Raw genomic sequence first — 12,500 nt, 5'->3', positions numbered from 1 at the left:
GTTTCAACAGCAAGCTCAAGGTCACAAAGCTGGTACATGCCATATGTGAGACCTGAACACAAGCCTATTTGATTCTCAATCCCATGAACTTTCCACTTTGCCTATCAAGTAGAAATAACCACTCTGTTTACCCATTATAAAACCTAGAGGCAATACTAACAATAATCGAAGATGTACTATTGCCAAAATTCCATGAAATAAGCACATAACACTTAAGAAGAATCCTAGAGCTTCTCACTCCAGCCAAGATGCAATATAAGGGACCAGATATACTCTTCTGCCTTAACAAATAAAAGATGGACAAAATAGATGAACCAATTTTCACACATCGGACAACAGGAAGCATAGGAAAACCTGCAGCTCCAAGAAGGTTAAGGAGCCCCACACACAAGAAACACAAAGAAAATGACACCAAGGCACATCGCGACAAAACTGCTCAAAACCAGTGATAAAGAGGAAATCTTAAAAGTAGCCAGAGAAAAAAGCAGACAAGCAAAGATGAGGATGACAAGAGATTTCTTGTCAGAAACAATGCGAGTGAGAATTGAGCATAGTAGTATCTTTGGAGTACTGAAAGAAACTACTAGTATGTTTTTCAAAAATGAAGGCAAAATAAAACACTTTTTCAGACATACAAATGCTGAAAGATTCATCACCAACAGACCCGCACTAAGGAAAGGCTAAGAGAATTCTTTCAGGCAGAAAGAAAATGATACTAAATGGAAATACGGATGAGGAACAGTCAAAAGACTAACTACAGGGGTTAAGATGTAAGAATTTTTTCCTATTATTTAAACATCTTTAATATAGAACTGTTTTAAAACAAAAGTAGCATTGTATTGTGAACTTTGTAACATATGAAGAAGTAAAATGTATGACAACAATAACACAAAGGCCCGGCAGGGAGAGACGCAAGCACACTATTCTAAGATGTGCACACTGTAATGACGTCGTCGTATAATATTACTTGAAGAGAGACTGGGATGTGTTAAAGATGTACGCTGTATACCTTCAACAAACCACTAAAATAACAAAACGAAGGGTTACAGAAAATAAACCACAGTTGGCTGAATACTGCCCGGTCGCACAAACATGTCTACATCCTGATCCCTGGAACCTGTGACTATGTTACCTACACAGTAAAAGGGACTTTGCAGATCTGACTGAATTAAAGATCCTCAGACGGGGAGATTTTCCTGGATTATCCAGCTGAACCCAAAGTAATCACAAGGGTCCTTCTAAGAGAGAGACAGGAGGATTGGAGTCAACAGGTAGGAGATGTGGAAGCAAGAGGTCCACGGGCTGTTGAATACAGATGGCCTCCAGAAGCTGAAAAGGCAAGGAAACAACTCTTCCTGAAGCCTTCAGAAGGAATGCAGCCCAACTGACCTTGACCTTAGCCTCTGACGCCCAGAACTGTAAGAGAATAAATCTGTGTCACTTTAAGCTAATGAGTTTGTGTAATCTGTTACAGCAACAATACAAAACTAATACATAAGGCAGAGATGGTTAGATTGTTGGGAAAAAAGCAAGACAACTATATGCTGCCCACAAGAAACTCACTTTAAATATAAAGACACAAATAGATTAAAAGAATAGAAAAAATATGCCAGTCTCATGCAAATCTGAAGAAAGCTGGAATGGCTACGTTAATATCAGACGAAGTAGATTTCAGAGGAAAGAATATCATCAGGGATCATGAGGATCATTTCCTAATGATAAAGGAGCCAATCATCACAAAGACATTACAATCCTAAATGTTTATGAACCTAATAACAGTGCTTCAAAATAGATGAAACTAAAACAGACAGAACTACAAGGAGGGACAGACAAATCTGCAATAACAGTAAGAGAGGTTGATACCCTTCTCTCAATAAATGACAGAACAAGTAGACAAAAAATCACTAAGGATATAGAAGACTCAAATAACACCAGCTTGACCTAATTGAAATTTATGCTCCACCCTACAGTAGCAGAATGCATATTCTTTTCACCAGAACACATACTTACAGAAGAATATATAGTCTTTTCAGCAGAATGCATATTCTTTTCAAGTGCATAAGGAATATTTACCAAGACAGATCATATTCTATGCCATAAAACAAGTCTGAAAATTAAAAATGATTTAAGTCATGCAAAGTATGTTCTCTGATAACAATGGAATTAAACTAAAGATTAATAACAGAGTGTATGGAAAAAACCCAAGTTTTCAAACTAAATGATACACTTCTAGATAACCCACAAGTCAAATAGGAAATTAAAAGGAAAACTGAAGCTGAAGGTTTATGTGGGAATTTTGAACTTTTTTGGGAGTCTTTCTTTAAATCTAATCTCAAAAAACTTTTAAAGAAAGGAAATTAGAAAGTATTCTGAATGGATTGAAAAGGAAAACACAACATATCAAAATTTGTGAGATCCCGCTAAAGCTGTACTGTGAGGAACATTTATAGCACTAAACACATAAGAAAGTAAGAAAGGCCTTAAAAAAATGACCTCAGCTTCCACCTTGGAAAACTATAGAAAGAAGAACAAATTAAACCTAAAGCAAGCAGAAGGAAAAATATGACAAAGACTTCAGAGCAGAAATCAATGAAATAGAAAACAGAAAACAGCAGAGAAAAATCAATGAAATCAAAAGCTGTTCTTTGTTTTGAGAAGATCAATAAAGTTGACCAATCTGTATGTAGCCAGACTGATTAGGGGAAAAAAAAGAGAGACATGCAAATTACCAATATCAGGAATGAGGGAGATAATACCACTACAGATTCTACAGATGGTTGGTCTACCATTAGAAAAATCAATATAATTCATCATATTAACAAACTAAAAGAGAAAAGCTGTATGGTTATCTCAATAAACTCAGAAAAATACTTTTGCAAATCCAAAATCCATTATTTCTTTTTATTATTTTTTGTGGGTGTGAGAAGGATTGACCCTGAGGTAACATCTGTTGCCAATCTTCCTCTTTTTTTTCGCTTGAGGAATACTGTCACTGAGCTAACATCTATGCCAATCTTCCTCTATTTTACGTGGGATGCTGCCACAGCATCGCTTGATGAGCAGTGATAGGTCTGCACCCAGGATCTGAACCTGTGAACCCCAGGTCACTGAAGCAGAATATGTGAACTCAACCACTATGCTACCAGCCTGGCCCCATGTATTCATTATTAAAAAAAGAAAAACAACACCTCTCAGCCAACTAGGAAGAGCAGGGACCTTCCTCAACCTGACAAAGGAGATCTAGGAAACCCTACAACAACATGATACTCAATGGTGAAAGCCTGAATGCTCTGTTCCTGAGATCACGGACAAACAAAGACGTCTATTCCTACCACTTCTATTTAAATTGTACTGGAAGTCCTAGTCAGTGCAATAAGACAAGAAGACATAGAGGCAAACAGGTTGGAATGGAGGAGGTAAAACTGTCTTTATTTGCAGGTGAAATGCTAGCATATGCAGAAAATCTTACAAAATATCCTCTAATAAGTGAGCATTTAGGTTGTAGGATACAAAGTCAACACCCAAAAATAAATGGTATTTCTATATAGTAGAAATAAACAACTGGAAATGGAAATTAAAAACCAGTACCATGTACAATAGCATCAAAAAATATGAAACAGGGGTAAATTTGATAAACAATGTGCAAGACTTGTACATTTAGAACTATAAAACCCTGCTGAGAGAAATCAGAGAACACCTAAATGAATGCGGAGACACATCACGTTTATACATCAGACTACTATGTCACTAAGATGCCAGTTCTCCCCAAAGTGATCTTTTCTTTTAATCCAATCCCAATCAAAATCCCATCAGGCGGCTGGCCCCGTGGCCGAGTGGTTAAGTTCGCACGCTCCGCTGCAGGCGGCCCAGTGTTTCGTTGGTTCGAATCCTGGGTGCAGACATGGCACTGCTCATTAGACCACGCTGAGGCAGCGTCCCACATGCCACAACCAGAAGGACCCACAACAAAGAACACACAACTATGTACCGGGGGGCTTTGGGGAGAAAAAGGAAAAAAATAAAATCTTTAAAAAAAAAAAAATCCCATCAGGCTTTTTTAAAATAAAGGAAACTGACAATCTGATTTTAAAACTATATGGAAATGCAAAAGACCTAGAATAGCCAAAACAATTTTGAAAAAGAAGAACAAGGTCGAAGACTTCACTACCTGCTCTCAAATCTCGCTATAAAGCTAGATGGTTGGTATTGGTGAAAAGACAGACCTGTATATCAATGGAACAGAACCGCATGTCCACAAAGAGACCAACACATACAAGATCAAGTGATTCTGGACAACAGTTCCAAGGCAATTCGATAAGGAAAAGATAATATTTTCAATAAATGATAAAAAAAAAATGAACCTCTACCCTTACCTCATACTATATACAAAAGCTAACTCAAAATGTCTATCACAGACTTACACATAAAAGCTAAAACTATAAAACATCTAGAAGAAAACATAGGAGAAATTCTTAGTTTTAGTTTTGACAATTATTTTTAAAATAAGACACAAAACAGGTCAAATTTAAAAGGAAAAAATGATAAATTGCACTTCATAAAAACTAAGTATTTGCTCTTCAAAAAACACTGTTAATTGTCTAAGAAAATAAAAAGGTAAGACACATCTGAGGAGAAAGCACTGCAAAACACGTATCTGACAAAGCACTTGTATCTAAACTATATAAAGCTCTCTTATGATTCAATAATAAGACAAACAACCCATTTAAAAAATGCTCAAAATATCTGCACAAACAATTCCCCAAAGAAGATAGATGGGTAGCAAAAAAGCACATGAAAATACGTCCAATATCATTATTCATTAGGGAAATGCAAATAAAAACCACAATAGGCTACCACTGAATACTCACTAGGATGGTTAAAATGAAAAAGACTGACCATACCGAGTGTGAGCAAGCATGTGCAGCAACTGGAACTCTCAAGCACAACTGGTGGGAATGTTACACGGTACAGCTGCCTTGTAAACAGTTTGGTAGTTTCACAAAAACTTAACATATATCTACCAACGGACCTAGACATTCCACATCTAGTTCTTCCCTGAAGAGAAACAAAAGTATATATTCAACGAAGATATGCATGTCAATGCTCATAATAACTTTATGTGTAATGGCCAAAAAGCAGAAACAACCCAAAGTCCACCAACTGGTGAAAGGATTTACAAATTTGGTCTATCTATACAATGGAATACTAGTCAGCAATAAACAGGAGCAAACTATCAATAAATACCTCAACATGGATGAATTTCAAACTAATTATGCTCAGTGAGAGACATGAGGCAAAAAAAGTATATACTGTATGATTCTATTTATATAAAATTCTAAAAAACGGATAACAATCTACAGTGACAAAGCAGATCAGTGGTTGTCAGGATAGGGAAGAGGAGGAGGGAAGCTTGAATTATAAAGGAACACGAGGGATCTCGAAGGCGATGGATGTTCACTTTCCTGATTGCGGTGACACTTTCACGTGATTATGCATTTGTCAAAACTCAGTCATTTCTATGCTTTTAATATGTACAGTTTATTGAACATTAATTATACCTCAATAAAGCTGTAAAACAAAGTAGTGCAGTAAAATCACCACAAATATTAGTTATTGTTATTAATATATGAAATCTTTAAAACAAACAAAAAAAATGAAGAAGAATTCGGACCGCTTATCTGAAGGAGAACCCATTACTTATAGAGTTATCACCAATTCAGAAATAGGGGAAGAACTTATCAAGACTTCAAGCTCCCTGAGGTGTCAAGAAATCTCACCCCTCCAAGGCATACAGAATTGACCAGCTAAAAAATGTAACAATAAACAACCAAAAAATAATAAACAAAAAAAATCCTGAGAGAATGCCACAACATTAAAAGAAGCCCTAGATGTCCCATGCCAGTTTGATGAGCTGGAGAAAGCCCCGGGGTTCCCCCAGCACCAGGCATTTTCTAGTGCTCCAAAGGACTAACATTACTTTTCTCCTGTACCTCTTTCCAGATTAGCAGTCTCCTGATCAGTCCTTAACTACGAGAGATGCCCAAGGCATGGGGTTGATAATTTAATCTATTACTGATATTGAAAATTGTATTGAGTGCTTACTAAGTATGAAGCATTCGCTTAATCCTCATAACAATCCCATGAGCGAACCGAGGCACAGAGAGAGTGAGTTACCTGCCCAACGTGACACAACCTAAATGGAAAAGGCTGAAGTTAAACCCAGGCTGAAGTCTGCGTTCTGTGCCACAAAACTATACTGTGATGCTTTCACATATTAGATGTGTTCTTACTTTACAACATGCTGATAGCGAAAGCTATATGTTATCACTGTATTTTTTCCCCTAAAATGCCTCATGATGTTATAAGAATTGAATTAAACTACAAATAGCATACTTTCAGCTAGAAGACATTTTATAATTTATTACAATTTCTTTAAAAAGTAATTCTATTAGCTTAGAAATCACTAAAATGGAATCTTCAAAATAGATCACTCTCCTTCAGCCTTGACTCAGTTTTATGATTAATTTAGTACCTCTAAAAGAAAGTGGTTTTACATATTGAAACATTCTTTACAGGAAAATGAAGTCTATTTGATATTTCAGTACCCAACATTTCTTTTTAAGGCAAATTCCTTTCCTGCATATAAGACATTAAGAATTAATTTTGCTTCTTCTACAGAAACAGGTAAGTCAAATATACATTTCCTGCAGGGTAATTTACCTTGAAATTAACCTTCACATTTAGAAAAGAGAGCACAAAACTTTTTGATAATCAATGCTACACAATTACTTTCACTATTAAATGACACATTCAGTCAGCTAATTAAGATACATAGACAACCTTTTTATTTCCCCTGTGAGACATTCCTGAACACCTGCTATGTACCGGGCACTCTTATATACGGCAGAGATACACCAGTGGACAAAACAGACAAAAATCTCTACCCTCATGGCACTCACATTCCAGAAGAGCGAGATCAGCAACAAACACGTAAGAGGAACATATCGATAGTGTCAGATGATGATAAGGCTAACGAGATCAATAAAACACAGCAGGGCCTTAGGAGCGCAGGGACTCAGGGAGTGCTGTTGAGGAGAGGAGGATGCAGTCGTCTTTTAAACACCCTGTCTTCAAAGATCTTTAATTGAGTGCTGGTCCGGTGGTGCAGCAGTGAAGTGCACACATTTGGCTTCAGCGGCCTGGGGTTCACCAGTTTGGATCCCGTGTGAGGACATGGCACCACTTGGCAAGCCATGCTGTGGTAGGCGGCCCACATATAAAGTAGAAGAAGATGGGCACGGATGTTAGCTCAGGGCCAGTCTTCCTCAGCAAAAACAGGAGGATTGGCAGCACATGTTAGCTCAGGGCTAATCTTCCTCAAAGAAAAAAAAGATCTTTAATTGAGATCAGAGAGGAGAATATGTCGATTAAGATGGGGATCAACAGAAATCTGATTCACCTCCTTGCCTAATGAGAAAGAATTACACATAACAGATGGTGACACTGAGGGTTAAGAAGTCTCTTCAAGGGTAAAACTCAGAGGAGTATTCCCTGCGTTCAGAAAGGGCGAGATGAATAAACCTGAAGGGAATTACACAGTGTTATTCAGTTCCTTTTTGTCATCTCATGACCTCACCAGAAATAATAACATGCCCACTTCCACCTCCAATTGAGATAAAGTGTTTCAAAGCAAAAATCACTATTAAATTTCACATTTGATCAGAGAATATGTACCATATAATAATCTTAAAATAAAGTTATACATCTGAAACCAATTCTGTCAAATAAGACTGGCAAAATTAGATAAAATTAAATATTATATGATTTTTAAAGCATAAAAATTGGATATAGCAAAATAACGAGGGAAAAAACCCTAGCTTTCTAAAAAAAAATCAGATGCATGCACATACAGCCCTAGATTTTCAAACAAATTTTCTCAAACTGTTCTGACAAAAATTAAACATTTTTCCATTATTATATACACAAGTATTACAATGTACTAATTTAATTAATTTATTAATTAATTAATTTATTTTGTGAGGAAGATTGGCCCCGAGCTAACATCTGTGCCAATCTTCCTCTATATTTATGTGGAATGCACCCACAGCATGGTCCACACCCAGGGTCCAAACCTATGAACCCTGGGCCACTGAAGGAGAGCGCGCCAACTTAACCACTATGCCACCGGGCCAGCCCCCTAGAACGTACGAATTTCAAACCAATTTCTCCCATTGTATGAAAGTAATAATGCAGATAATTTTACTAATCTATTGGACTCACTTAATATATTGCTACTTTTCTGAACCAAAGGCTAAGGGCTCTTTTAAAGTTTTAGAATGACAGAGGAATCAAACAAAGGCCCTTAAGTCAGTAAGTGCCCCATATGAAGAATTCCCTTTACAAGATCCTTGATAGGATCTTTTCTACTGTTTGCCAACGTATTAAAAATATAAGTCCCTCCTTATTTTAAATTCACATCTGCCTCCTTCAATTCCCACTTATTTGCTTTAATTCTTTCCCCAGGAAGATCAAAGTAAGCCTATCCTCTCCACTGCCAATTCCTGATAGGCAGCTATGAAGTCCCTCACTCAAGGCTTCTCTTCACCAGTTCCTTAAACATTTCTCCTATAATTACAGTACCTACTGTTTTAAAGATGCATGTATCACTGCATTCAGACCTCACCTTAAATCTGTAAGTGGTACAACTTCAGTCCTTCACTTAAATTCTCTTAAACAAATGCCTAAGCTTAACAATTAGTCTCTCTCAATAAAGCATATGTCTTCTTTATGAATATGACTTATTTTTGAAGGAATGGGCCATGACACTAGAGCTATCAGATTTTTTAAAAAGGTCACACAACAAATTAGTTTGTTTAGCATTACTGCATAAAGCAGGTTTATTCAATTGTGGTCAACAGACCATGTGAAGATGCTTGTCAGAAATGCAGCTGTCGAGACCTCTGCAAACTACAGAATCGCAATCTCTGGAATGCAGCCAGGGGATCCACAGTTTGAGGAGGAACCTATCCTTGAATACCCTGGGGTTTAAGAATCATAGCCTAAAGATTTAAAGTGGGTTTTTGCCTCCTAAGAAAGACACATTAAGTACCTCACCTGTAATCCAGGAAGAAATCGACTATCCTTTTCAACCACCAGAAGTTCAGCAACACCGGCATTGAGAATGGATCTCGTGATTCCCCCTGGTCCAGGGCCCACTTCATAAACATAAGCATTTGTCAGAGTGCCAGCTTTCCTTACAATTTTATCTAGAGAAAAGAAAGTTTGAGTTATCTCGATTATCTTGGAAAACTGCAAAGTGCAGAATTTAAAAAGAAAACTAATCTATACAAAATCTTATCAGCCATTGCTCAATCAATTAATTCTTTATATACAATATTTATCTAATTATTTAACTCTCAACCCAAACCAACATATAGTGGTCAATCAATGTTCTATCACATCACAGTTGAGTCATACCAGTTCCTTAACCAAAATAGGATCATTGTGACAAATTCCATTAAATTTAGCTACTATTCTATTTTCTAATCAGTTCCTCAGCCAAACCAATCAGTTCCTAAGAGGAAAGTGACTGGATTAGCATGCGGCACTTCGCTACAGTTGTTGAACATCAAATATTTGAGTAAGCAAGACTAGCTTCACATTCAGAATTTTCAATGTTGTTAGTTAAAAATCCAGAAGCAAAAAGTGCTGGCAGTCTCCATTTTTACCTATAGACATCTAGCCAATGGCAACAGTAACAAGTTCCTAGATCACAGGACTTGCAGAAATTCGGATTCTTGGTCATTTTTAGGAAAAAGTTAAATATAACAGTGGAGGCTTTTCAAGCTTTGCAAACATTTAAGTCGATATCAAAAAATTAAATTTTTAATTAATTTCTTTAAATCAGGAGACCTTAAGAAATCAGGGAAAAGCAGATTACTGAGGATTCATTGCAAGTAATCACTTCTGGAAAAATACACAATGAGCTGGTCTTACTGACTGTGAGATACTGAAATCCAAGCAACTGGGCCTGGTGGGATTGTGACAATTCAGTCACTGAAAAAACACCAGTACTTCATGGCAGTGTTTGGTGATACTGTGCAGTCCCATTTTTGCTTCTGTTGATAATCTACCTTTGCAGGCTTAAAGGCAAAAACAGTGTGTCAACCAACCAGAAACAGTTTTCTCTTTTAACGGGGGCAGGAAGAGAATTAGCAACCACTGACCATCTATTTGTTAGAAGTGCTTTCCATGCTTTTTCACAACAAATCTTTGCAACACGTTACCTAAGAACTACTATGCCAATAAACCTTTCAGTCTCCTTGTCTGTTGGTTTACGTGTGCAAACTTATCTAGAAAGCAAACGGCTGAGAAGCAACTTCAGGTCAGGTGTCAATTATAAAGCCAATCCTTCCTCCACTACAGACCATACCTCCCGGAGGAAACAGAGATTATACAGTAAGCGCAGGCAGGATGAAGCGAATTTAATATTCTCATTTTTAAGAGAGCTATTGCAGCTGGCAGATCAGTGGCTCTGCTCTCAAACTTTTCCACCACAAATACAGGAATATCAAAGACGCACTGTCAATTCACCAAGCTTGGGTTTCAACTGTGCTCTGCTCTCTCCTGAGCTTCTCACCTCAGACAAGTACCTTAATCTTCCCTGACTTTGGTTCCCACAGAAGGGAGAATAAGAGTATCCAGATTCTGGAATTTACTCCCGAGGCTGAATAAAGGCTCAGATGAGAAAACGTATAAGAAGGAATTTTTTTAACACAAAGATCTATATTTTCACCATTTCAGAATGGTGCTTTAAATATCTAGATTGTGGCTAACGATTGCCAGAAAAGGCAGAAAAGAATTTTAGAGGTGGGTAACCCCAGCTCTTGTAGGACGGCCCTCTTCCATCTAAGAGAGGAGAAAACTGAAGCAGAGTTAAGTTATTCCCAAAGGCATACTCCTACTGGCAGCATAAATAAACCATTTTATTCGTACTTTGTGCACTGTACTTCATTTAACTGAAAGTGAACTTTCTGGGTGTGACTTACTGATCTTTTCAACTTCTGACGGGGGGCCGAATAGAATATCAAAATCTTAAAGACGGTAAGGACTCCACCAACGAATTAGTGTTAGTATCTGTAACACGTCTTATTCTTGCAATCTCATCTTTTAGAAGAGTATCACTGAGAAACGGGGGTGGTGGTTAAACAATGTCTACATTTACCAAAACCGCTCAAACTCTGTGCTTCAAACTGGGGAATTTATCCAACATCAATTGTTCCTCAGAAAAAGTGATTCACAATAAGGAGTGGGAATGTACACTTGCTAAATGGAAGCTCCCTGCGGACAGACTGCCTCGTCCACTGTCACAGCGCATCCTCAGCACGAGCACCTAGAATGCTCCATATATATTTACTGAACGCACATGCGAGCCTTCGAGGGTTTCTTAGACTCAACAAGAAACCGTTTAAAGAAGTCCTACGAGTGATACTTTTTCGACCTGTTGTTGACAAAATCCCTGCACTAATTTAATTCTGATCATTTGAAACTACAGGAAAAGCCAATCTCCTCAACACATGCAATGCACGTCCTAGGGCGACCGCAGCGAGATTCGAATCCGTCTCCCCGGGTGGGGTTCCGGGAGCAAACCCCGAACCCACGCGTCCCCTGGGCGGTGGGGCTCCGGAGTTTGGCACAAAGCGGTGGAAGGATCTGACTAAAGGTCCCCTGCACCCAGAGCCTGACCTCGGACACCCGCCCGCAGGACCCCCGGCCAGCGCCCCCAGGGACGCGGGGGAGACCCTTGGGGGCACTGATAAGCCATCCACCTGTGAGCCTCAAGTCCAGGAGAAAATTCTGGGAGAGCTGCTTCGCCGCATGCAGTCTGAACAACTTAATGATTTCCCGAATCGTGGGCAACGGCGGGAGACGGAAGGCGCTGAGAGAGCCCCCGGCAGCCATGACGCCCGAGGGGCAGCCCGGACCTCCCGCGGGCCTCTCCACGCAGCTCCCGCAGCACCCGGCGGGGGTGGAGCCTGGGGCACTACGGCCCGCCTCTGAGCCCACCTCATTGGTCGGATGGACCCCGACGGAAGCGCTGAGCGCGGACAGGAAATCCGGGCGCACCCAGAGCGCATGCGCGGCGAACCGCTTCACGCGGTGCAGGCTGGGTGCGCCCTGCACCCGCACGAGAGGGCGGTGGAGGAAGCGCGGGGGCGAGGCTTTTCCGGGTGGCAGGAGCGGCCCGTAGGGCGGGGCGAGGCGGGGCCTGAGCAGGGATGGGGAGGGGCGGATCCGAGGATCGGAGGAGCCCGGCAAAGCACCGGCCGATCGGCGTCCCCAATACCTCTGTCTGAATAGTTGCGGGAAACTGATTGGCAGCAATTGGCAAAAACTCTCTCTTAAGGTTGGATGTTTGGAGAACCTCAGCACTGCAGGTGCCGGATGGCAGGTTTCTACCTTCTCTCAGCCTTAATGTTTTCATCTGTTAAATGGACATA

General features: G+C 39.5%; 1 protein-coding gene across 1 annotated transcript in view; it reads right to left on the bottom strand.

Annotated features, from left to right (window-relative positions):
* Window positions 1-12,074, bottom strand: part of TFB1M (transcription factor B1, mitochondrial) — a 68,300-nt gene extending 56,226 nt beyond the window's left edge. The window contains exons 1-2 of the mRNA XM_044761789.2: window positions 11,829-12,074; window positions 9,115-9,266 (exon numbers count right to left, since the gene is read on the bottom strand). Coding sequence (XP_044617724.1) covers window positions 9,115-9,266; window positions 11,829-11,961 — 285 coding nt within the window. The 5' untranslated portion in view covers window positions 11,962-12,074. The remainder of the gene's footprint in view (window positions 1-9,114; window positions 9,267-11,828) is intronic.
* Between the last annotated feature and the right edge of the window lie 426 nt (window positions 12,075-12,500).

Source organism: Equus asinus, chromosome 1, assembly GCF_041296235.1.
Source record: "Equus asinus isolate D_3611 breed Donkey chromosome 1, EquAss-T2T_v2, whole genome shotgun sequence".
In the NCBI taxonomy this organism is placed as follows: domain Eukaryota; kingdom Metazoa; phylum Chordata; class Mammalia; order Perissodactyla; family Equidae; genus Equus; species Equus asinus.
Note: the sequence above shows the minus strand (reverse complement) of the source record. Positions and strands in the feature narration are given on the sequence as shown.